The sequence below is a fragment of the Perca fluviatilis genome, chromosome 9 (genome assembly GCF_010015445.1).
Source record: "Perca fluviatilis chromosome 9, GENO_Pfluv_1.0, whole genome shotgun sequence".
Taxonomy (NCBI): Eukaryota; Metazoa; Chordata; class Actinopteri; order Perciformes; family Percidae; genus Perca; species Perca fluviatilis.
In genome coordinates, this window is record NC_053120.1 from 41,106,528 (window position 1) to 41,133,530 (window position 27,003).

General features: G+C 40.7%; 3 protein-coding genes across 3 annotated transcripts; all 3 read right to left on the reverse strand.

Annotated features, from left to right (window-relative positions):
• Nucleotides 1–142: 142 nt before the first annotated feature.
• On the reverse strand, nt 143–2,486 carry smx5. Its single transcript, XM_039811642.1, has 5 exons — nt 2,355–2,486; nt 2,086–2,153; nt 1,694–1,724; nt 1,521–1,580; nt 143–686 (listed from the first exon to the last, which is right to left on the reverse strand). Exons 1-5 carry the CDS (start codon nt 2,355–2,357, stop codon nt 561–563), a joined length of 288 nt encoding a protein of 95 aa, XP_039667576.1. The 5' UTR covers nt 2,358–2,486; the 3' UTR covers nt 143–560.
• A 2,877-nt stretch (nt 2,487–5,363) lies between these two features.
• On the reverse strand, nt 5,364–18,731 carry inpp5d (inositol polyphosphate-5-phosphatase D). Its single transcript, XM_039812075.1, has 27 exons — nt 18,385–18,731; nt 17,823–17,886; nt 16,782–16,917; nt 16,556–16,679; nt 16,200–16,340; nt 16,023–16,113; nt 15,860–15,937; nt 15,671–15,748; nt 15,444–15,567; nt 14,125–14,231; nt 12,741–12,843; nt 12,457–12,653; nt 12,255–12,372; nt 11,705–11,801; nt 10,925–11,063; nt 10,477–10,585; nt 10,192–10,280; nt 9,693–9,774; nt 8,690–8,779; nt 8,493–8,603; nt 8,323–8,402; nt 8,148–8,235; nt 7,918–8,064; nt 7,766–7,829; nt 7,495–7,680; nt 6,927–7,355; nt 5,364–6,118 (listed from the first exon to the last, which is right to left on the reverse strand). The coding sequence occupies exons 1-27, from the start codon at nt 18,522–18,524 to the stop codon at nt 6,109–6,111; spliced, it is 3,222 nt and encodes a 1,073-aa protein (XP_039668009.1). The 5' UTR covers nt 18,525–18,731; the 3' UTR covers nt 5,364–6,108.
• Nucleotides 18,732–19,202: 471 nt separating this feature from the next.
• gpr17 (G protein-coupled receptor 17) lies at nt 19,203–26,776 on the reverse strand. The gene is made up of 2 exons (XM_039810850.1): nt 25,030–26,776; nt 19,203–22,413 (listed from the first exon to the last, which is right to left on the reverse strand). The coding sequence occupies exon 2, from the start codon at nt 22,403–22,405 to the stop codon at nt 21,386–21,388; it is 1,020 nt and encodes a 339-aa protein (XP_039666784.1). The 5' UTR covers nt 22,406–22,413; nt 25,030–26,776; the 3' UTR covers nt 19,203–21,385.
• Between the last annotated feature and the right edge of the window lie 227 nt (nt 26,777–27,003).

Consider the following 27,003-nt stretch of genomic DNA (forward strand, 5'->3'; position numbering starts at 1 on the left):
GGCTGGGTTATATTGAGCAAGACAGCGTTTTATTGCTAATAAATTTGACTTTTGGTTTGTAATAATGTTTTATTTCTTCTTCGTTTAAAACCTTTAAAAAGACTTTATACATGTCACATGAATGACAATAACATGATCAAAATGTAATAAAATAGCTTTTTATTTTTGAAGTGGTATAAAAAAAAAAGTCATACTCTTTTAAAGATAAGCAAGAGTGCTTGTATTATGCAACAGAAAAACTACAACAGATCTTTACCTCTACTGGGCTCAAACTTGAATTCAGTTCCATTTCTTTTAAGCAAAACAAAAGACAGTATCAAATGAAGCCTCCTGATTGGCCTGTGAGGTCAAGAACATTTCCAATAATTACTGTTTTGCAAATGATTGATCACTAACGTCAGGAATGCAATTAAGTTTTCTGTGAAAGTACAGAAAAATGACCAATACTGCCTAATTACAAGAGCTGCACAAACTGGATCTTCTTTAAACTCAAAACTACTCATTATTCACCGTCTCTCCCCCCCCACCTACCCCAGACCCAACCCCATGCTTCAGGTCAATCACTGCTTCTGCTGCATGGCTTCTTTCCGTGCAGCGTCTTGCAGGAGCTGCGTGTCCACTTCATCTGCAGGCAGCTGAACGTACCGGACCACAGATCCACGGATAAAACAGTTTTTCACAGACAGCTGGAGCAAAATTAGAACAAGAATCATTCAAAGTGTCAGAGATGCTGTAAATCAGCTTTAAAGCTTTAGTGTGTAACTTTTTGATATTAATGAAAGTCCGTTTCATTCAAGCCAAATGAGTTGCTACAAAGCTAATTAAGACTATCAGCTCCACACAACTCTCTCTGGACCTCTCACTACGACTATGTTCAGAAGACTGGGGCGTCCGGTGACCTTACCGCGCAGAAACTCGAGTGGTGAAGATAATGACCTCTTCTGAAGAGTCCTTCATGTTTTTATAATCCTCCGTGTCCTCCTTGGCTACTAGATACTATGTGAAGGAGGGGGGGCAATTGTATCATGTGGACGCACCAACAGTGTTGTTGTCATTGCTTAGAATTCCTCATGGGGGAGACAGAAACTACACCCTATAGCTTTAAGCGATCCAGAATCTGTCTGATGATGTTTTAGCAGATAGCGGCATTAGTGAATAAAAATCTGCGGAATTTAGCTGACTTTTCTTTTTTTTAAATTCAGCCAAATTCTGTGTCCACAGTTTTCGTGTGGCCCTGCTTATTTTGGATTTGTCTTTATATTAGCAGCGTTTTACATCTGGGGTCTCTGAGACCCAAAACAGGAGTAAATGATCATTTCTGTAGCAGACTTCTGAAACGTCATCACTTCAGAAATTATGTTTATAAGCAATTCTCACAACATTTAGATGTCATGAAATATCATTTGAGCTGTTAAATAGGGCCGGGATATCGTAGATGCCAAACAGACATTAGTGTTAGAAAGACATGTCCTAAAAGCTGAAATGACCCTGAATGATCGGTGCCGGACAGCTAAACTCACCATGTGTGGATATTTCTCTGGATCAGTGACACTGATGTCTGTGAGCTTAATGTTCAGGTACTGAAACACACAGAAATGTGACGTATATTGATTAGAAGTCCTAACTGGGCAGTCAGGTAGAAAATGTAACAGCTTTGTTTCAGAATAAGGAAAATAACGTCATTATTTCCAACCTGGTCAACAGAATGAAGTGTTCCGCAGATGCTGAAAAGAGAAATGTTAGGATTCAAATTATTACATCCCATCCTTACATCATCACCAACACCATATAAGACCAAAGTGGAGGTGGACCAATCCCTGGTCTCGATACAGGTGGTGGCCAAAATAACAACAACACCTTGTAATACAACCCCACTGCTTTTAACTGCAACCTGGTTTTGGTTACATGACAACAAAGCGGTTTTAGTTTGGTCTCTCTTGTTGCAACATATGCCGTTCATTCAAAGCTCCGTGACTACCGTTACTATCATTCACGTGAATGACAGTAATGTAGCTCCATTGTGACTAACTAGCCCAAATAGTAGAGGCTAATTCAAACAGTGTAACAAACGAAAACCAAACTAACCTCAAGTCGTTTTTGAGCTCCACCACCACATCCTTCCCCACCAGCGACTTGAAGAACGAGTAGAAAAGCTGAGAAACAGAGCGACATGTTAGCGCCAATGTTAGCATCGTGCTACATGTCGAGCACGATGCAGGTTGCATACAGACAGCAAACTAAAGCACATACAGCGATACGGTGAGCTGTGAGTCCTCCAACGCCTCACACTATCTTCCAATAAGACATTTGTTGTAAACTGGAAACAAATAAATACGTTCAAATCGATGTCTTACCATGTTTGCTGTTGGTTTCCTACGGCTGTGCGTCTGGTGTTGATGATGTGTCACTCTGCGTAATATTGCTGCGACGGACCACCAGGGTGCAATTACTGAAGAGCCCCACACGGGGGGGCCAGAGGTGCGCTCAGCGTTAACGAGTCTCTTAATACATCCATGGCGAAACCTTCACACTTCAGTACCGGAGAATATAGTTTACTGTAGCTTTTGAACGGCGAATGGTGCGACCATTAAGCATGTGAAGTCAAATGTAATCTAGTGTCGCATAGAGTAGGTGGAAGGATTCTCGAGATGTTTATTCTAAAAAGTTTCTTGATTTGCAGACTGGAATATTAAATAAAAACAGAAATCCACTGGGACCTGAGACACAGGATCTAAAACTAGAGAGGCCAAAAAGGCCTTTTTACCTATTGGGATTTACTAGATTTGTGCTTCCCAACCTTTTTGGCTTGTGACCCCTTGAAATGTTGCTATATATATATATATATACACTATACACTCTACTGGTCAAAAGTTTTAGAACACCCCAATTTTTTTGTTTTTTTATTGAGATTTTAGCAGTTCAAGTCCAATGAATAGCTTGAAATGGTACAAAGGTAAGTAGTGAACTGCCTGAGGTTAAAAAAAAGTTAGGTTACCCAAAACTGAAAAATGATGTACATTTCAGAATTTTATAAAAAAGCCTTTTTCAGGGAGCAAGAAATGGGTTAACAACGTAAAGCTGTTCTGCAGCGATGGAGGTTGATCAAGATTTGAAAGTTGGTGCTACCAATTCCCACAGGTGTTCACACTGGTCTGGATTACTTACAACCCCCTCTGTTTGTATAAAAGTATTGTTGGAACACACTGTGGTACCGTACCCTCGTGAGCATTATTTTAACATTATTGTTCTGCAGAAAGTAGTGTGTTGCTATAAAAATGGCGGGAAAAAGGCAATTAACAATGGAAGAGAGACAGACCATCATAACACTTAAGAATGTTGGTCTTTCCTACAGAGAAATTGCGAAGAAGGTCAAGGTGTCAGTGAGTACAGTATTCTTCACCATCAAAAGGCACTTAGAAACTGGGGAAACTCTGACAGGAAGAGGTCTGGCAGACCCAAAGCCACAACAGAATCAGAAGACAAGTTTCTGAGAGTCAACAGCTTGCGTGATAGGCGGCTCACAGGACAACAGCTTCAAGCACAGCTTAATAGTGGTCATAATAAGCAAGTCTCAGTTTCAACTGGAAAGAGAAGACTTGGAGCTGCAGGTTTGATAGGTCGAGTTGCAGCAAGAAAGCCATTGCTAAGACATCAGAATAAGAGGCTTGCCTGGGCCAAGAAACATCGTCAGTGGACTACTGAAGACTGGAAGAAGGTGTTATGGACTGATGAATCAAAATTGAAATCTTCGGTTCATCACGCAGGATTTTTGTACTCCGTTGAGTAGGCGAAAGGATGGTTCCTCAGTGTGTGACATCAACTGTCAAACGTGGAGGAGGAAGCGTGATGGTCTGGGGCTGTTTTGCTGGATCCAGGGTCGGTGATTTGTACAGAGTGAAAGGCACCCTGAACCAAAACGGCTACCACAGCATTTAGCAGCACCATGCAGTACCCTCTGGTATGTGCCTTGTTGGTCAGGGCTTCATCCTACTGCAAGATAATGACCCAAAACATAAGTCCCAGCTATGCCAGAACTACCTTAGGAAAAAAGAATAAGATGGTAAGCTTAAAAACATGGAGTGGCCAGCACAGTCACCAGACTTAAACCCCATTGAGCTGGTTTGGGATGAACTGGACAGAAAAATGAAAGCGAAGCAACCTACAAGTGGCACACATTTATGGGAACTTCTGCATCAGAGTTGGGAAGAACTTTCTGAAGAATATTTGATTTCCATTGTAGAAAGAATGCCACGAGTGTGTTCAGCTGTTATATACGCCAAAGGGGGCTACTTTGATGAGTCAAAGATTTAGAATACAAATTGATTCCATGATTTATTTTTTAACTTAAATTGTTCATTTGTTCTATTCTTTCATTTCAGAGTACAATAAGACATTGAACTGCATGTATTTCAATAAAAACCTGGAAAAATTGATAAATGTATGAATATTTCAACAATTCTTATTTGAATTGCTTAGTATTGTTGCATTATAAAAAGCTATGTGTAAAGGCTATAGGCAGCCCACACGATATTGTATGCCCAGTTTAATGTGCAACTCAATTTTATACAGTATATGTAGTAGGGGGTCCCTGCTCCGTCTCTTTTTCAGCTGAGGGGTCCTTGGCCTAAAAGAAACCTGCCCTATGAGGTAGGAGCTTGGAGAGATGTGTGGAAAAAAGATTGATGACATTTTGTGTAGCAAATGCAAATATCTTCTTTCATGATCCCTGACCCTGTAATTCATCTTTTGACCCCTTGGATCACCAGGAACCCCACATTGTGAACCACTGTACTATTACTACATCAATTTTTTAAGATTATTTATTGGCCATTTTAAACCTTTAATTCGACAGGACAGATGAAGACATGAAAGGGGAGAGAAAGGGGGGAATGACATGCAGCAAAGGGCGGAGCTGAACCCGCAGCTGCTGCATCAAGGAGTAAACCTCTATATATGTGTGCCCGCTCTACCAACTGAGCTAACCTGGCCACACTACTATCAATTTTAAGGAATTCAAAAGAATAGTATGTATAATCTTTTTAATTGTGCAAATCAGCAGCCATTATGTAACCAGTGAATGCAAAGTGCAGTTCACAATTACACACATCTGATTAAACAAAGTAACAAATAGGAGTTGATGGTTATATATTTCCAATACCATCAAGTAGGATGTCTTTTGTGATTTAAATATTTTACCTTGCTTTGATAACTTAACTTTGATTCTCACTCTGCATGCAGTTCTTCATAGGCAACAGCAGATGGAAGTGTTGCAGCACTAGATTCATCTCTGCTGCAGAATTTAACTTGTTTTCACAGTTTCAGGCAATGATTGTGACATGAGGTTGGGATGAAGGTCTAAAATAACAAATTAAAGCTACATTTATTTGAGCATTTATTGTACATCTTAAAGGCAAACATGTTAATGTATGTGCAAGATAATACTGTGCGGTAAACATTCGTTAGCTACTGTATAGTGTAAAAAAAAAAAGAAATGTAACAGAATTATTTATAAGCAGAGTTTAATTCCAAACCAACTTCTTAATGCGAGCTTAGCAGAAATGAAGTCTGCAAATGTTTTGCTAATGTTTATATCACTTTAAACGAAAAGTTTGACATTTTGGAAAAAAGAATTAGATGAGAAGATTGATACAATGTTCTTGTAAGTATGTGAAATATAAAGACTAAAAAGAGAGAAAAACGGGCAATTGTTAGCCTGGCTCTGTTCAACGGTGTTAAAACATGTAAATGAATGAGCTTTAAAGGTGCTTGTTGCCAGATTCCCCCCCTTTTCCCCTCCTGCTGCTAGCCAGCTGGCCGGTCAACCCAGAGGAACAGGTGGAGAAGGTGAGCTCAAACATGAAAGCGTCATTGCTCTTCTCACCTAACTCTCAACAAGCAAGTGAATAGGCACATTCCCCAAAAATGTAGAACTTTTGTTACAGTACCAATGAATAGTCATTTATAAAATAATAATAGTGATACATAATGGCTGAGGGATTGACTGGCCGATGTATTTCATGTTTCCAATAATGCAGAGAAAGCTGTACAGTCGTGCTGACCATCGCAGCAGCCTGGTCTCACTTCACAGATCGGCCCATCTTGGGAACTTCAGGATGCACTACAGAAAGACAGAGAGTTTGCATCATCATATGTTTTATCTTTAGGGCTGGGTATCGTACAAAATGTTCGATACCCGATACTAATACCAAGACTTCGATACCGGTTCCTGAACGGTTTTTGATGGCAATCTTATAAAATTAATTTGAACAAAAAGAAATTACAACATTACACAATAATGTGAAATTTCTGTTTTTCCTGCATGCGTCTACAATGTGTAGACAGCCAATCAGTAGCATTGTAAGATCTAGGTAGAAGCATGCTGCAGGCTTATTGGCTCACTGACGCTGATGAGGCATTTTTTGATACTTGATACAATGGGGGCTATTCGGTAGGGCTGCACAATTAATCTCAATTTTATCGGAATCGCAACATGGACTAGTGCAATATCCAAATCACAGGGGGGCGCAATATTTGTTAAAGGCAAAATATGTGTCAAACCATTCTAAATTAGGTATCGTGATGCTGCAGACATATCCTGGCCAAATCATCATATCTTACAGTTTAAAGAAAACATCTTTGCTTGGTACAGATCGTCGCAAAATAGCACTCTAATCATTTCCATTTTTAATTTGATTAATTTAATTTATTTAATGAAAATGAGAATAATGATACAAAAAATTGACATTTCCTCCAATATCGTGAATCATATCGCAATTGCAATATCAGTCCAAATAATCGCAATTAGATATTTTCCTCATATCATGCAGCCCTACAATTTGATCGATGCCTTACCAAGCACTAAATCTCTTTGTTGGTGAATTTAAGACTAATGAGTCTTGCCATAAGAGGAACAGAGTTGTCCTTACTGTCTTTGTGGGGGCTGTGGCTGGCCAGGTCTTGCTGGCAGTCTGTGTTTGCTGGGGAGTTCTGAGTTGTCTCTGGGGTTCTGGGGCTCCGGCATACCCGGTCGGGTCTTAGAAGGTACAGGAGGCCGGTTGAGTGCCATCCCCCCTTCCGAGCGTGACGGCACCACTGGTTTCTTGTATGTTGAGGGATGCGACGTGATGGGGGCTGGGAGCTGAGGCTTAGTCTCAGAGAGGGTGAAGGAGCGGTTGCGTGGGGTGGGCAGTGGGGGGCGATCAGAGTCTCCATCTGCTGGTTTGGAGCTTGTAAAAACAGGATCTGGAGGTGTGAGGTGGTCCATCTGCTGATGGTCTGGATCCTTGCCCCAGGATTTTACCCTCGAACCGTATAACGGATTATCAAACATCTCTGACCCCTTTTCATCCTCACCCCTAGGAAACAAGGGATCAGACTCAGTTTCACTTTCTACACAATCAGCTATTCATTTCATGTCGTTTTTAGATTAAGATTGGACACTGAGTGTCAATGAAACACATAAAGAGTCACACTGCAACAGAAACAGGCACTCACATAGGGGGGCTGCGTGTGCCCACATCATAGCCACCTTTCTTGCAGTCTTTACTCCCTTGTCCGGTGAGTAGAAGATTTTTCGGTGGCTTGCTGTAGCTCCAACCTTTATCTATCACATTGCCACTTCTGTAGGACACTCCCATGTAATTGGGGTTAGAAATATCATGTGCCTGGGTGATGGAAAACCTGTCAAACAGAAAACAGAAAATATCACACCCGGAAGTCATGTTTCAGATATTTTGAGGTAACCACAAGTGAGAAAATATCTTACTTGTTGGCTTCCCCGCCTTTGCCCTTTGAAGTGACAGTGTCATCCTTTTCGACTTTGATGAAATCTGAAAACAAGAGTGAAATATTGACGCTACAGGAGCAGAAGTAGAAAGCATTTTAATAAATATGTCCTGATCTGATTTCCAGACTCACCGTATAACTTCTCAGTGGGCTTGCCCTCAGAGGTGTGTAACTGAATGCCACCTGTCAGAGTGCCCGTCTTCTCTCCGTGATGAGTCAGTGTGATCTGAAACTCTGTGTAGCAGAACTGGGCCGCTCGCAGCGCAACACAACCCTCTCCTTTAGGGAATAAGACACCAGCAAACTGTAAGCACTGCTCAGCCCAACCCATCTGCATTACAAACTGTGTGTAAGTTCCTTACCATATGACTCGTCGCAGTCTGTCGACTTCACACAGATGAGGATGTGCTGGTCCAAAAGGTACTCTGGGTCAGAGATGATAGGGGTGAGCTGAAAACACAGAGAAGACAAGGACTTTGATTATTAGTTGCCAGAACAAATCGTCTTCCACACAAAAAAGCTCCTTCCGGATTTTACCTCAACTTGGTTGCCAAACCAAACTTTTATTGACCCATCTGAGTGCTCCGTGTTCTCTCCCTCTGAAGTCTTGACTGTTTCTGTAGACATTAAAAGAATTGTTTGTTTCGATCATTGGCCCATTTTTAAAGCAGGATGTGCTACTGTCAGTCAGACAGACTAAAACGTACTCTCCAAGCAGCTGGAATGGTATTCGATGAAGAACTTGGTCTTGGATTTTGTCAACAAGGTGGCCACACAGTTCATGATCTGTATCCCACCTTGAGGTGCACTATTTAGGTCTGAAAGAAAAAACAACATTAGCCTATAATTTTGGAGTGGATAACACAGTGTCATCTGCAGTGAGCCGTAAAATGGGTGATCATACCTTGCTTGGAGACAAACTGTGAGGCTACTCCGACTTCAAATGAGGCGAATAATGGTGAGTGGTCACTTGTCATGATGTCATTAGTGCACCCTGAAAATTGGAAAGTTTGGCGGAATGAGTCACACACAATATCATTAAAGGGGCAGTCATTCTGCATTACACTTTCATTAAGTTTGGGGACTGACGAGTGACACATTAAACAAAGAATGGTCAGAATGTGCAGCAGACGCTGACATAACTTGACTTTCAGTCCCTAGTATGGGTTGTCTTTTGTTACACCCTGCCTGCCTGGTAGGGGCCCACACCTGTCATACTCTACATCCAGAAAATTCTCTTTAGAGCTGCAGAGAACCTTATACAAATGTTTTATTTATGCAGGTTAACTTGTGCTCCTCATGACAAGTAAACTGATCTTCATGTGTAAAATTGGTGGAGTGCCCCTTTAAAAACATAAACATGCTAACACTTTACTTTACATGTCCATTTGGTACTAATTTTGGGGGAAATATGAATGTCCTTTTATTTAAAAAAAACAACAACCTCCATTTAAACCTGAGTAATAATAAACATTTAATTGGAAAATTGACTTTCCATATTTATAATAATAAAAATAATAATAATAATTGAATTGATATAGCACTTTTCCAGCATTAAGCTCAAAGTGCTTTCCAGATTAAAAGATTTACAGGATATTTTTATGAAAAAATGACTCAGTGCTCTCTGGTAATCAAACTATGTACTGGCTGCTGGACTCTAAACTCAATATATCTGCAAAAAGATATCGGCCTGGCTGATGTTCAGCTGACTCGTGGCACACAAACTAAAAGATAATAATTTGGTGGAAGAGTAACTGAACACTGTCTCTAATTTCTTTTTAATTCATACCAAAATTACATAGTTCTTTCTGGAACCCTTCTGAGGAAACCATTGGAAATTATTCAGAAATGACAGACCCTGTACAAAAAGAATCCCCTCTTAGAAATGTCTATTTCGAATTACTCACCATATGCTTGGCAGACAACATGAACCAGAGGGTATGATTTCCGCAGGACACGATCACACCACGAGGGCAAATTGTATTTTGTCTGTAGAGTTAAAGTCATCATATGTACATAAAAGATGAATACATCAGTTTTCACAGACAGTCTTTATAGCAATTTAAGCATTATAAAGCTGCTGGAAGGTTATGTAATTTCTGGTAGATACATTATCAAACATTCTTGCTGGTATGGATAAAAAATCATGAGGTTCTATATATCTAAAAGGGAAATTTGTTAAATTGATCCTGGTGCCTGTAGATGAGTTGTATCGTACATTGTTTATGAGCCAGAACATATATTCACATGGGCTGACCCAGATGGCTTAAAGCAACAACAAAAAAATCATTTTCTGTGTCAACAGAGAGATGTGTTCAATGCGGTAGTTGCTTTTACAGTTTCCTGCACTATGGGGCATGGCAGGAGCCATACAGGGCAAAGACACCTGACTAAACATAAGCTTACCCCCGTGGCTTTGGCCTTTGTGTAGGCATACTTCTCTCGCGTGTCTCTTTCAAAGCGATACGTGGGCGCAAACGTGATTTCCTCTTCATCTACATACAAAATAAATAATTATTAAGGAGAAGGGCTTTGATTTTTATATGCATACCGACAATTATTAAATGCATCAGGCGATGAACAGAACAGAGTTGGTAAAAAAAAATCACATACAGTATAAGCTAAGTTGCACCAAGTTACAGACACTTTGCTGTATGTGTGTATTAATCAATATTCTCCATGCGCACTCACCGAAATGCAAGAAGACCTTTCCATCATTCCTCTCCATGTTGAGCTGGTCTTTACTGAGGAGTTCCTGGTACTGCTGCTGTTTGATCTTTGTCACAATGTACTCAGCTTCCTGTGAAGGGAAACAGTGCAAAGTAGAAACTTTTCTTGCCTAAAAGTGTTAGCAGCTGAGAGCTCAGACACCTAACAACCAGCACACTCTTTAATATGCACCACTCAATGATGCTGGAGCTTTCATTTCTTGAGTAAATAACATGACAATAACACATTTCCCAAAATGTATATAAAAAGCAGATCATTTATTTTTGAAGCTGCATGTTGTTATTAGAAAGATTTATAACAATAGAAGCTCAGTAAATGTAGTTCCAAGTACATATACAGTGTGTTGCATCATATTACATTTGCCTCTGTGTCATTTCTATACAGCAAACTGAACTTGACAACAACTTACTGTCGATGGGAATTCAACACGGTAGTTCAAATCACCGAGCCAGAAGAGGTGGGTGAACCGATGTGTGATGTCAAACGGATTGATCTTCTTATCGCCCAGATTCAGAAATCGCAGGATGTTGGTGTAGTTTTGATTGCGTCTGCAAATACAGCCAAAATTGTAGCAAGAACATCACAAATATGATGCAACAAGGTTCTTCAACAAAAAATAGATAAATAAATTAAAGTACAAATGAAAAAAAAAAATGTGAACACTATTTCCTGCATTTATTTTTAATCTAGCAAATGACACATTATTATGATGAAAATGTTCGGGATTTCCACAATAATGGTCCTCTAACAAAAAATGTAATGCGTAAAAATACTCTATTAATGTTTTCACACTATTTAAAGCTATAGTGCGTAGTTTCTGTCTCCCCCATGAGGAATTCTAAGTAATGACAACAACACTGTCGGTGCGTCCGCGTGATACAAGCCTTCTGTGACCAACCCCAGTCCTGCCTACCTGGAGCAGATGACCAATCAGAGAAGGCCGGCTTAGAGTTGCGTAATACTTAGCCGAGAATTGAAAAAACTGTTGAAACTGGAGCGTTCAGAACAGTTGGAAATTTGAACGTTTTACCTCACTGTGGTTTCTCTAAACTATGTTTACCTCATTATTTGAATAATGAGTTTAACGTTTAACGTTTAACATGAAAATCCGACGTTATAACATTGTAGATGTGAAGAAAATATGAAAAAGCATAATATGTCCCCTTTAAAAGTGTAATCTGCTGCTCACCTGAGTTTCTTCTCACTTCCAGAAGTCAGATGACTGTTGACAAAGCCAAAAGATGTACCGTTGAACATGAAGGACACTCCCACTGCTCCCTTGTTTCCTACAAAACAAACATCACACTGATGGCTAATTGTTCAATGAACTTATATGACAGACAGGTCATTAAAGGTGCAGTAAAAGATTGTTGATATTTGAACTCAACTGCCAAACAAATACAACACCCCCGTTCATAAGCTCCGCCCCCAGATTCACAAACAGATAACTACTGGCCGGCACATTCAAAATGCTGCCTCCCCCTCGCCGGCCCCTCCCGTCAACTGTCGCTGCCTGTTGCCGATTGGCTGGAATAGTGTTTTGTGCACTCCTTTCTGTTTGTTTTCCATTTATACAGCCAGGGCTGTGTATTATAACCATGTTCTTTTTTTCAGCGCACACAGAAAATAGAGATCTAGGTGACCATGAAGAGATATTCACAGAATTTTACAAAATGTGTATTGGATTAACATAATTTACTATACCTTTAAATGGCTTGTATAGAAGCAGAACTGCTTACCCAGAGTGTTGGCGATCCCCGTCTTCACACTGTCTGAAAAAACGTGGGAGATCCTGTTTTCGTGCTCAGGCTTGGCCAGCACCACGATCCGAATGTTCCACAGAGTGTGGATCGCCACCTGCATGTTAGAAGACGATGTGATGCATTACTGCTCTGCGCCTGCATTCAGCTGTAACTTTGTTGCTTTGTCACGGTCACTCACTTGTTTAAAGCTGATGTTTGTGATTTTCCGCAGGACACCTTTCACTATGTCTGCCCACTCCCTCTCGCCCAAAGGATCCTCCTGAGTCCCAATGACATAAAAATCATGTGGGATGTGATCGGCGGTGTCGTCTCGTGTCTTCCCTTGGCCCTTACACTGAAACCAGGAGTTGATGTTGTGGGGAGGACCAGCATTTCCTGCAGGTTTATAAAGAAGTATTTTACTGTATCTGTACAGTCATGAGTTCAAATTCATTCAAACATTTAAGATGTTAATGTTGTTACCCATGTTCCAGGTGCCAACAAACACTGTGATCATGTCAGGTTCAGGCTTTTCAGAGTGTTTGTTCTTCATTTGTTGAAGAAGTTGGCAAAACCCTTCCCTTTTCTAGTGACACATATAAAAAAAATTCATTTCTTATAATGAACACATTTAAACATTATACTTTATGAATTATATGCACCTTACTTGAAGCCCCTGAAAACATATTTTCTTAATCAGCTACTTACTAGAGCTGTAAATCTCTATAATACCATTCGAATTTCAATGATTATTTTTGATATTCAAATTATATCAGAACATTTAATGCTCAAATTCAACCTATTATTTGTTTTATTACTTACTATCTATCTGTCCACTAGAGGGACTTCCAACATTAGGCTAGAAGGGACAACTACGTCATAGCACATTGCATTTCTGGCACACCGTTTTGTTTACATTCATTTTGAAACCATATGTCATAAAATGGAGTAGTCTCCTTCCTCCACAGCGCTACAGAGGTCTGGCTAGTCCACACAGCATTCCAGGATGGAAAAACATGCTCTTGTTTATTGGCATTTCTTTCAACCAATCACAGTCGTCTTGGGCGGCGCTAAGCTGGACGGAGCCACGGTGCCTCTGCTAAACAGTCTCGGGAAGGAACTTGTTTTGGTGATGTTAACGTTCAAAAGTAGACAGATAGTCTAGCTAGCTGTCTGGATTTACCCTGCAGAGATCTGAGGAGCAGTTAACCATAGTCCTCACAAATCCACCGGAGGTTAGAACGCCAACACAAAGGAAGAGGAAGGGGACGGACATCCGGCCTAAAATGAGAGACATCCGGCAGAATTTCCATGAAGCTCCTGGCAGCACTCCTATAACTCGCGTCGCAATGCAGTTTGGAAACAAGAACGAGCTAATTAATGATGTCATAAGCTTTTTGACTCGGTGGATGTCAATTATTTATTTAGTTATTATATTTATTATATGTTAAAACAGTATAGACAACGTAACAAAAGCGTTTTGTTTTCACATGCGGGTAGGCCAAAGTTAGAACAGTTTCACATGAGATTTCTGTATTTGTGTTTTTCTCTGGGCTCTTCTCACTGGTCTGAAGCGATACTTAAAAAAAAAAAAGGTGATGTCACATACCCCTTAATCAGGATTTAGCAACATTTGAATCAAAATGTGCTACCACTTGTAGGTTTATGTTATTGAAAAATTTAGATTTATAAACCGGGAAACTCAAATCAAGCAATGTGTTTGGTTCATTGCTGTAGCACATACAATGGCTATGACATTAAATTCCTTTGCACAATTCAGTATCACAACTTATACTAGATTTAAAAACAAGTTTTCAGGGGCCTTAAGCTAATTCAAAAGCAAACCAAGTGACCAGATATTTTTTACCTTTGTGTCATCAAACACAAACTCTTTACGCAAAATCTTCTCTTTCTCTGTCTCCGCCACGATGACAAGTTTGGCATGCATTTTCTGGGATTTCACCAACTGCAGGACTGAAAAATAATCACATTACTCTTATTAAAATGAGCCTTGTTGATGGTTTACAGCACTTGTTAAACGAGACTGAGGTTGCTTTCACACCTGAGCTGTTTGGTCTGTTTAAACCCAACCCTGGAGCGTTAGCTTGGATAGTCCGGTTGGTTTGTGGTAGTGTAAGCTCATTCAAACTCTGGTGTGGACCAAACAAGCGACCTCCAGGTGAACTAGAGTTCCTTTCACTTTAGGTGAGAATGCAATCCGACCCAAATATAGGAAGTGAACCAAAAAACTTTTAAATCCATAACTTAATAAGACCACACATCGCTGGTCATCTGTGTGACAACACATCATCATCTCTCTCTCATCAGGGCCCGCCATCTTCTTCACTCGCTGTCTGTCAGCTGCTCATATTGTTCGCTTTCTTCTAAAATATTAGAAGCATTAAAGCAAAACCAGAAACCCCAAGACTTTATTGGTGTTGCTAAATTATTTCTGAGACCAGGAAGTGTCGGCGAGTTTCACTCGGATATTCTGTCCAATAAACCAGCGACCGTTTCGACTTATGACATTTCTTTAGAATATTTAGTGTGTTTGAAAAAGTGCAGTCTGAAAACAAACCGATCCAAATAAAAAAATGCAACAATTGTGCAACTTCAACCCCGAATCGCACCGAGTCTACCGAACTACAGGTGTGAAAGCGCCCTAAGAGTCTACAGCCATGCTAGTGGCTCTGTGAAGGTGTACTTAGACACAGCAGTACTTTGAACTACATGCTAATGTAAGCATGCTAACTTCAGCAAGTTAACTTCAGCATGCGAACACACTCAAAATGACTCATGCTGATGTTTAGCAGGTATACTTTTTAGCTTTAGCAGGCTAACCTTTGCTAATTAGCACTGAACACAAAGCACAAAAGTTTTGGCCTGCTTATTGTGCTGGATGAAAAAAGGATCACCAAAGTTATTATAATTCATCCTGAGAAAGACATGAAGGTATGTACCAAATTGTATGGCAATGCATCCAACATGAGACATTATGAGACATGTCACTAAAAAGCAAACATGTCAACCTCAAAGAGCCATGAGCCATGAACCAAATCTAATAATTGTTGAGATATTTCAGCGTTGGACCAACCGACCAACAGACTGACCATTGCTGGAGCCACATTGCTCTGCATGGGTATAAATACAAAGAAAAAAAGGTTAGAGAGCTGTGTGATTTCTTACTTTTGTTGTGCACAAAGAATTTGTCTTCAGGCCCATCTTTCGACTTCTTGAGAAAGAGCTTCCCACTTTCAACATCTACTTTCAGGAACATCTTTGTGGGAATAGCCAGAGATTCTTGCTTGACCTGCAAGTGAAAGAGTAAACAGGTCAAATAAACTACAAACCTCCAGACATTGGACATCACTTCAAACCAGAATTGTTATACAGTTACTGATTTAGAGAAGCACCTCAAACGTAACAAGCGGAATGAGAGACTTCCTGTGACCTCCTTCATATCCACCAGACTCAAACATAGAGCTTTTAGTCTGAAAAAAAAAATAGAGAAGTGCTGTGTCATCTGTAACTGGCATCATCTGTTGTTACGTTGATAACCAAGACTGTTCTGAGTGGTCAGTCAGTAGAGTGAGTCACTTTACCTTATCTTCTATTGAGTACAGCAGTTTTGTTAGTTGCTCAAGCCTAAAGGATACAGATTGACCTGAATCGCTAAACATCTGAAAATAAAGCATATAGTACATTATGGTAAGGGCTTTGTAGTGTGAATTAAAAATGATGCAAAGGATCAAGGGTGCAACCCACTTGTTTTGAAAACTGTCCAATCCCTGGGGAGAGTTGTTGGTCCAATGCTCTATGAAAGACCTCCAAAGCTGGCAGGATGCGGGAAATTTCACTGTCTCACAAAAAAGTCAGAACATGGTTAAATCACCACTAAACATTGTAATCTATAGAATATATTCTGTTGAGTGGTAACTATACCTGTTTAGATTCTTGCAGATTGCCGATATTAGCTTCTGTAGCCCGGGGAGGTTAGGGTAACCATATTGTGCTTGTTCAGCATCCAAGCTGACTGAGGTCCTGAAGTATTCTTGGATAGCTAATTGGTGTTCCTCTGGTAGTCTGGAAGTAGTATGGGAACATTTTAAACACTGTTATGTCATTATTCACACATCAGTTAACCTCAACCAAGCACATCACTGTGTCAAATCATTGCCGACAATCGTTGGAGTTATCACATTGTACACACTACTGTATATACTGTCAGTGCATTATCATTGAATGATGAATTAGTGGGCTGAGGTGCATCAGGGCACATTCTGCAAATTTGACCATACGTGGACAAGTCCATCTGCTGCAGTCTTATCAGGTAGGTGTCTGATAAGGACTTGGGGTCACCGTCTTTCACATCATTGACTGTGAAGTTCCTGGGTGGAAGCTGTGGTGGAAAATTATTGGCTTCTGCAGGAGAGAGACATATGGGATGTTCAAGAATTTTTTAAGTCTTTGAAAGGCACATTTTTACATTATAGCCACTATTCAGTTGAAGTGAAGTTATTTGACCTTGCTCCTCATCTACATCCTCCTCCCTCTGGACAGGGTACTGCAGATGTGTGACCAGACCCATGTTGGGACTGTAATATGCCTCCACCAGCTCAGGTAGCATAGAGAAGAACCTGATAGGAACTCCTTCAGATGCCTGAAGAGCAGATCACAGCAGACACAATTGTCCTCAAACCTCGGCAGAACTGAAATGTCACATGGTGCTGTTGCTTTTCTGGAAGACCTTTGTGGTTTGTTTTGTTTTTTATTACAAAACCAGAAGACATAATCTTTCACTTTTATTTCCCATTTTAGATATGTCTATTTGCACAGTCTGTGGCTTCTTCCAAAAGGCTAGTGCTGCAATTGTGTCATCATCTAATGCCTCATTTCCACTGCTTGGTTCGGTTCGACTCAACTCACTTTTGGTACCAGATGCTTTTCTCTATAACCCTTTTCCCCCTCAGTGTTGGCAGGATTGTCAGCTAATCGCCCTGACACAACAGAACATTATATTCTATATACGCAACACTCGCTGGATCCTTTCTTCGGCACAGTTGCTGGACTTTGTCATGTGTACAGTGTAGTGTACGGCATTGTGTATGGAGTGTTCAGTGTAGTGTATGGTGTAGAATATGGCGTAGGTAGTCTATGTCGTAGTGTACGGAGTGTATGGCGTAGTTTTGCAGGCTGCCATTTCTCATTTATTTTTTTAATCTGGGGCTATTGAATTTAAAAAAATGTGGTCGCTATTGACAGCTGCTTGGCTATTTAAAAATGGTGGGTTTGTGCAAAATGTCCTGTGTTGCGCTAGTGATGGTTCTCTCACGACCTAGATGGTACCAAAAGAAGTACCACAACTTTTACTAATAATAAAAAGAGTGAGTCAAGTTGAGTTGAGTTGAGCCTACCAGCATTTATAGTTCTGTTATTAAAGAGAGAACTAGCCCTTCATCTTCACATAGGCCCCATGCTGTAAATACACCAACAAGTCTACAACCATAATAATTCATCTGACTTTGGACCAAAATAATGGTGGCTTGTGTCAAACTGTCAACCCACCTGGACAGAGAGCTTCTTATCCTCATTTGGCAGGATTCTGTATGTGTATACACAGTTCTGGTATCTGTGGTTAAAATAACAAAATGCAAATGTCTGTCACTTGAATATGACATGTATGTAGTGTAAAGAAACATGCTGGCCAGTGTTTTCAGTGTGTTCGGCATAAAATCAGAAAATCGGAAAAATTATACGAGTTGCAGAGGGCAACGGGTGTTGCTTTGTGGTAGCACAGTATGCAAATAAAGGGGAACTAGTCTTGCGTTGCAGTGCGTATGTGCAAAAATGTGTTAGGATACATTGTAATACAGCAGGGGACATTTTAACTTTTAAGCATGTCATATAAAATATGCCCAAATGATGATGTTTGGTTGTTGTTTTCTTAAACCTGATGCCAAAAACATTCAGTATAACAGACATGCCATGTTTTTCTTCCGTTACACAGCTCATATTACATATTATGAACATTTTCTGAACAAGGAACAAGAACCATGGTCCACTCTATATGAAACTGCATCAAAATAACTGCCAGTGCAATAGTTAGAAACAAGTAATGGTAACTTACAAAACACAGAGGGCATACGCTCCCTGTATGGACTCACTGGCCCGGATAAGGAAGCTTCCATCTCTTGCTGCTTTGGAAAGTAGATCCTCAGCCTTGGATCGAGTTATAGTACCATGGCACCAAGGTTGATAACTTGGCATCCTGTTTCTCACCCACAAGCCTGAGCTCAAGAGTTTTGCATCTACTCTCAAACTATATTCCAGCAATTGAAAGTAGACTCAGTTTTTCTTTCTGGCTATTTTCATCGTTTCATGGTGCATACTTTTAAGTCCTTTATTTCACTTGTTCATCCTCTGCCTCCGAAAGCTGTAAAAGGAAGCTGCTACTAGCTCGGCTGTGAACTTCCTCATTTGAGAAGTTGAGAGAGGAGGGCCCTGGTGCCTCTGCTCTGCCTGTTATGTGACAGAGCCACAGAGCTGTAAATGGAAATACACTTTCGCTTGAAGAGTAGAAATCTTTATCACACTACTACTTTAATGATTAACCAGCATTCCCTCTTTAGTTTCTGTGCACCTGCTTGTTCATGTGAACAATGCAGAAAGTAGTGAAGCAATTTGTAAAAACTTTAATTTAAAGAAGTGAAAAAGGGAAGTAACAAAAAGAAAAAAGTATGAAATATGATGATTCTAACTTGTAGTCAAATAATTTACTGATACATTGGCTCTGGATAATTTCAAAGAATAAGAAGCCATCATTTGTTTCCCAGGTGCATTTTTAAAACCCAAATCACCTTTGACCTAGAATAAAACAAGTTCCTAAATTCACCCAGAAGACCCGATCTAGGTCTGATTGCTAACTGTTTGATACTCTAATAGGAATCAGGAGAGCTAGAGGTTTATTGAAAATATATACATTCAGGAAATACAAGAATGGTTTGCCATGTTCATGTGATGGACAGGAAGTCTTGCAGAAATAAGAGGAGGAAAAAAAAGCTGCTCACAAACCACAACATGGGTCACATGATACAAAAAGAGAACTACACTGTGACAAGTCACTGCAGCCTCGGAGGTTTCTGTCCTGCGCTTGAAATAAGTTTCAAGGTTTGTATAAATAGGTTTCCCACTTTCACAAAGTCTCAGATATGCAATGGCAGTTTAGACAAGACATCATCTCACGCACAGAGGATGTGAGATCATCTTTACTACGTTATTATTTACAATTTGAAGTCACAAATTACATTTAAAACTCACATTTTACTAATCTGTGTGAATCATGTGTTTCTGTCTGAAACATCACTTCTTCTGCAGATGACATCAAGCTAAACTGACTCACAGTAAAATAGGATTAATAGTTTGTCATGCAATAGTGCAATAGCATAAAAATAATGTGGACAAAACAACGAATGCATAGATAGTTAAGGAGCTAGATAATGAAGTATATATGTACAATGAAGATTTGTCTAGCAAAAGCAAAGTAAACATGATAAATGTCATGTAAATACATTTGTAAGTGGCTGAACTTATATTAAAACAAGATCAAGAATACAGCCATGCTAGCAGCTCTCTGGTGCTTTGAGCTAAATGCTAACATCAGGATGCTTAAATGCTCACAACAACAATGTTAACATGCTGATGTTTAGCAGGAATGATGCTTACCATTGTCATGCTAATATTTGCTAATTAGCAATGTACAGCTGAGGCTGATAGTAATGTCATTGGTTTTGCAGGTAGCCTATTGGTCATACAATTACAACTCAGTTATTCTGAGGGGAACATGTTGGTACCAAGAGATATTTCAGTCTGGACCAAAGACAGACCATACCGCCATTCTGTTAGCTTATTGGCTAAAAAACATGTATCATTACACCAATACAATCAGCTTATATTTTGAGCATTAGGCAGTTATATACCATCCACAACCATCTGCAAACTAGCTAATTAGCTAATTAGCACTTAACACACATTTTGCGAGTAACTGGTCATAAACCAAAGACCTGCTAGTAACAGAAAAAGTCACTAAAGTAATTCCAATTCATCCTCCAGTAATCATGGATATCTGTACTTTTTTTTGGCAATCCATCCAGTAGTTGTTGAGATATTTTAATCTGTACAAAGGGGTGGACCGACCAGCAGACCGACCGACATTGCCAGAGCTGCTAGCATGGCTAAAAACACCTTGAATAAAAAAGTATTTATTACATTTGGCGTAGGATACAAAATAATGACAGGAAATATACATTAAAAGTTTAAATCAAACGTATGTAAATAAAATGTAAATATTTGAACATCGGTGTTTGACACCGATGAAACAGTAGACTCCACAACTTCCTCGTTGTGGAGGTCACAGGCGACTGGAGCCTCCTAGTCTCACAGACTTTGAAGGAGGGGGGATAGTGGTTGACGGTTCTCTGATGACTTTATGTAACTCTACAGATTTTGCATGGAGGAACCCCCATTTGTGGATAATCGACAGAGATGACAGTGGAATTTTTGAAGCATAAAAAGGGAACATAAGCAAAACATGGAAGAAGTTGGCAGGAAGGAATCTTCCTGGAAATATATACCATAGAAATAAATGATGTTTTGTATCTATGGTATACACTCACTAATTATTTGTCTTATAATAGTGTGATAGTGACTTTCAAATATGTTGATTTGGTCCAAAGGTATCATTTTGCTTTTAAACAGGGAGGAAACTACTTTCTCATCAATTAATTACATCACGTATGAATGAATATGAACAGGATGCCCCTGTCCAGATAACGTGAGTTCACAAAATGCTGTCCCAGTCCTCCTATGGTGTTTGGAGTCCTTGCACTCTCCTGCACACACACACAGGTGATGTCAGTTAATGTATGTGAGGGTGAAAGGGGCGTAGGGTGGACACTGGAACTGGGCCTAAAATTCAAGCTATGGGGGCTACAGTGGCACATCACCCACATTGTGGAATGAGCCATCTTCAGTCTGGCAAAGGCAACAGTCAATTAATAGTCAGATCAATTTTAGTTGTGTGTTGGAAATGCATCTATATCAAACAGCGCTCCAGATCAAATTTCTCTTCCTCAAAACTCAGACTTGGCACTCACAGAGCTCTCGTGTGTTCCCTTTAACTCTCCGCTGGTGGCTCCTGACAGCCTCGCCTGATCTTTGCAAAACAATCGCATTAGAGTGCCGCGGAACTTCTCCGCTCCAAACAGGTAGATCAGCGGGTCCATGGCGCCGTTCAGGCAGGTGAGGGAGGAGGTGAGGCGGTTGGCCAGGCTCAGGCCTCTGCGTGTCTGGCAGGAGACGTCAGGATGGCTGTAGCCCAGGATGAAAGTGGCCCTGCTCACATGATAAGGCAGGAAACAGACAACATATATAAGCATGACCAGACCAATGGTGCGCAGGGCCCTCAGCTTGAGGGTCGGCTCTAACCTGGAGCCCCGATGCAGGCTGTAAATGATGAGCAGGTAACAGGCCAGGGTGGCTAGGAAAGGTGGGGTAAAGGCCACAGCCAGTGAGATCAGTGCATTGCGCGAGGCCTTCTCTCTGTACAGCTGCAGACACACTGTCACACCGTCCACATCCGCAGTCTGGTGGGTGATAAGCAGTGGCGCCATGGAGATGGTAACCAGGGCCCATAGAGAGAAGCTGATGATGTGAGCGTAGCGACCACGACGAACCTTTAGCGACCTCACAGCATGAACCACAGCCAGGTAGCGATCCCCCGCCACGCAGGCCAGGAAGTATAGGCTGGCATACATGTTGACATAAAACAAAAAGCCCGCCACCCTGCAGGGCACCTCGCCAAAGGGCCAGTGGCCTCCAGTGAGGTGGTAGGTGGCCCTCAGCGGAAGGATGATCACATAGGATAAGTCTGCCACGGCCAGATGAATCAAGAAGACGTTAGCTGGAGAGGAAGCGCCACGCTGGTGAGAGAAGATCCAGAGAGCAAGGCTGTTACCGTTCAGCGCCAGAAAGAAAACCAGGATGTAGAAGCATCCAAACAGTGTGTTCTCAACTGTTGTATCCACTGCTGCACAGCTCTCTGATGACCCATTAGACAGCACAGAGGGCATCTCCATTGTAGCAGATTCCATTTTGGTGACTGAGGAGACAGAAATGTTTTTATAAATGTATCCTGAAGGCAATTTTCAGGTATAACTAGAAATATTTCCCATTTCCATTTATATCCCAATAAAGCGACATATGCAGGTTTGCGGGACAGATAAAACTAAAAACTCTGACAGTGGCAGATCAGGTCTGATCTCTGATCATTTGAGTCATGAGTGACGTTTCTAAACACATGCTTGTGATTTCTAAAATAGTTCATTGTTAGTATTCAGACAGCAAACTACGCCAGTGACAGGAAACCCAACCCCTGTCCACACACACACACACACACACACACACACACACACACACACACACACAAAAAAAAAAAAAAAAAAAAAAAAAAAAAAAAACACACACACACACACACACACACACACACACACACACACACACACACACACAATAGGCAGGGAGATGAATTGTCACAGTGCCAGTCTCAGAAGGTAACAATAGATGTCAGTGTCTCTGGCTAATGTGTACATGCCCTCAGAGCGGATAAATACTTCATTCTGACCACTACAAGTATGAGACATCCTCTGCACACTGTTAAGTTCAGGAAGTCTTAGTCAATAGATCTTCACTCTTGTTTTTTACAGCTTATCTGGCATCATAGTCTGATTTGTGAGGAAGAATTATTTCAGACTGAATTGAACTTAAAGGGGCATATGAGAAGAGGCATTATTTAAAACATGGGGTATGGAAATATCTGTGCAAGATAATACTGTGCAGTAAAAATTCATTAGTTTATGTACAGTACCTTCCTGCCGACAGTTAGATGAGAAGACTGAAACCACTCTCATGTGAGAGTGGAGAGCAAGCTAATTAACAAGTAAAACTCTTTTGTTTCATCCGTACAAAAACTGTAGTGTAAAAACAACAAGTTATGTTTTTTATGGGTGGTTATGTGCCAGTAGGCAGATGTTATTACGGACAAAGCCAGGCTAGCTGTTTTCCCCTGTTTTCAGTCTTTGTGCTAAGCCCAGCTAGCTGTAACTTCTCATTTAGCAGTTTGTTATTTAGAATTTCCAAAAAGTCAAACTATTTCTTTAAAGGTGCTCTAAGTGATGTGGCACGTTTTTTAGGCTATAAATTTTTTTTGTCACATACATATAGCTGCCTGTCCCCTGGAGCCTGGGCTGTCTACAGAGACCGTGTTTTTTTTACAGTGTGTTCAGGGGACAGGCAGCTAGCAGATAGTGAGGAGATGTTTGCTGTATGTGACGAAAAATGTTGTAGCCTAAAAAACTCGTCACATCACTTAGAGCACCTTTAAGGGTAACAACTATGGTACATACAGTATGCTGCATGTTGGTAAGAAAAAATATCTTTACATGCAAATTTCTGGTCTCTGTACATTTGAGTCTTCCTTTTTCAGTGACAGTTTAAAGATTAATCTTTGAATATGAAATTGACCAATTCATTTCCAACCTTCCTCAAAGGATGGTAGGATCTGCTTTGTTTTTCCAATCTTAGTGAACTATTTAGACACACCTTAAAAATGACCACCCACTCCTCCATCCCTCCCATGCATCTCTGGCAAGCTCAACTGTCCACTCCCCTCATTTTGTTTTTATCTCCCTCTTTTCTGCTTTTGCACAAACATCACTGGGGTGTGAACAGAAATAATGAATCCCAGAAAATACTTCTCTCGAACTTTCACTTTGAAATTTGTGGAGGATCCAGGAACAGCATCTATATGTGCAGCACAGATGAACTTGTCATCCTACAGATGTTTCTATAGCTGAAGGGAGGTTCCCAAATATACAACGTGATGTGCGAAGTAAGGGATTGACTCTCTTTATCATACTGGCCTAAATCTAGATTTCACCAGCTCACTGTCCGGACTTTTGGCCCATTAGGAAGCAGCCAGATGTAGCAGCGTGGCTCTTTTCAGTGTGTGTGTGTGTGTGTGTGTGCTACGCTCCCGTACTGACTGGAGCTGTGAGACCCACAATGGAGGGCATTTCTCAGCCAAGGCTCAGACTCAGCCCATTCAGAAACCCCAAAAGGGTTGCAGTCCCAGCAGGGATAACAAACCAGGAGCAGCACAACTCAATGGAAAAGCTCCCAGAAATACGGATCCCTGAGGGATAATCCTAAAGAGAAGCAATTCTAAAATATGCCTTCATCACAATGATCTGGGTAAGCAGATCTGTGCAAGAGTGTTGGCAGAGAGGAGACTGAGCATCCTGGCATCGGTCCTTTTTTAGAGATTAGTCAGTAACAATTTGTTGGGACAAAACTGTGACAGCTGCAATGTGTACAATCGTATATTGTTAAAACTTGTCACAGTAAGACCCAAGTAGAATAAAGTAACTGTGAAAATTGGTTATTGGATTAAATGTGAAAGCACTTGATATTCATCCTCCCAATCTTAAAAAGCAGATAGTTATCAATGCATGCTTAAAAAAAATCAGTCAAATGCTGTTGGGATTTACATTTTGGACAAAAGTGACACATTTATAGAACAAATACTTAGTGCTATTGCACAGTGAACTTGGTAGTTCTAGAATCAATGATATCTTGTGGAGGCACCATTTTAATAAAGTTATCAAAAAAAACATCTCTTTTGCCTTATCAAAATCTGAGGTAAAGTAAAAAGACTTACCTGAGCTTTAGGGCTTTGCAGAGAGTGGACTTCTTGAAGAAAAGGTTTGCTGCTTGAGAAACAATTGAGCTGCTGAACAATGAGGGCAGGAGCCGAGTGAAGACTGGGAGCCCGACCGGCGCGCTCGGGAAGAACTGAAGCTCCGACACAAAGAATGCTGTCCTAGAACTCCCTTTTCTCTCCCTCAAGATGTGCTTAGGAATGAGACTGTAGCTCTTTTTGTGTCTCAACAAATTTGATAACAGAAAGGGAGTCCCAATGGGAGCGTTTTGTCTGAACCTTGACCCCACCCTTTCTTTCCCCATCCCCTTCTCCTAAGAGAGCCACTTGTGCGCTCCACAATAGCTCAGTCAGAATAAGCAGCACATTTTAGCAGCGGGAAGAAGAATGGCATGCCTCAGTCGCAACGAGTCCTCGGGTATGCCTCCATGGAAACAAGGCCTAGTGGTGCGCCGATTGCCTTTACCATGAACTCCCACCCCCCCACTGATAGACAGAAGATGGAGTGTGTTGTTAATTTAGAAGTTTATGACTGAAGTCTCAGAGATGATCTTTTGTAGATGGTCTGTTTAGTTCTACAGAGGGCCCCATTCCCTCCAGGAGAGCAAGTGAAAAACAAGAGCGGGGAGGGTGGGGGACGCTTGGAGGAAACAGAGGCCCTTGTTGGACTCTTGCCTCCTGGGGGCATCTTGAATTGGAATGCCCAAAATAATCAGTCGTATGGCCATCGGACAGATGTGGAAAGAGTACCCGCTGGCTGAGGGGGAATAATATTTCTTTCATTCAAGCAGATCCCAGCTGTGTGTCAGACACATCGGCCCCTTTTTCTCCTCTGTATCATCGATATGCAAATGGTATTCTGTAGACTTGAATGGAGGCCCTATCTGTGCACAACTGTGGAGAAGCTTTGACATCACTACCCTGTTAATCTACTGCCAACTGCTAATTGGGACGGCCCCTGCTTTTGTTCGGCTCCTCAGCTCTGTCTGTTGAGCGTCTCGTAACCCTGAAGCAAAAACAATGCCGTAAGTGCTTACTATCATAAATATATATCATTCTTCTTACTTACTGCTGTGAAGGAGCAGCTCTCGGCTGCTCATAGAAAAATAAGATGCTCTATACTTTTTGAACAGTTACACTCACCAACAGGCTTCCACTGGGAAAATGTTTTATTTCACAGTTTTAGCAGAAATTATTATTTCTCAGCAATAAATGTGAATATAAGAGCATAATTATGTTAAGCAAATTTTTATATTTTCTAAAGATGGACTTATTTAAAGGTATCATGTGGAGTTTTTGAACACTATTAGCACTACTGAGCAATGTTTTGACCAGTGGGTCACTGTTTTATTTATATCGTGCACAAGGATGCACATGCACGCACGCAAGCATTTAGGTGACATATTGCCGTCAGTTTCATGCCATTCCAGTCATGGAACAGTAGGTAGCCATAACGAGCACAGAAGCACAACAATGTGTTGACTAAAAAAAAAAAAAAAAAAAAGAAATTAGCAGCAAGCTAGAAAACATGGTTGTTTTTAATTTCTTTTCTCAAAACATTGGCTTTGGTGTTTTATGAGAAAGAAAGGTTAGGTCTGAGGGATACACACAATGTGTTAGGCTCAGAAAAACCACAGACTTTTACATTTTGTTTGTTTTCAAGAAAACTCCACAGGGCACCTTAAAGTGCTCATATTATGCTAATTTTCAGGTTTATAATTGTATTTAAAGGTTGTACCAGAATAGGTATATGTTGTTTAATTTTCAAAAAACACTGTATTTTTGTTGTACTGCACATTGCTGTAGCTCCTCTTTTCACCCTGTGTGTTGAGCTCTCTGTTTTAGCTACAGAGTGAGCCATCTCACTTCTGTTCCATCTTTGTTGGGAGTCGCACATGCTCAGTACCTAGGTAAGGACTACTAGCCAGTCAGAAGCAGAGTATGAGGGCGTGCCCTGACAGTACCTAGGTAAGG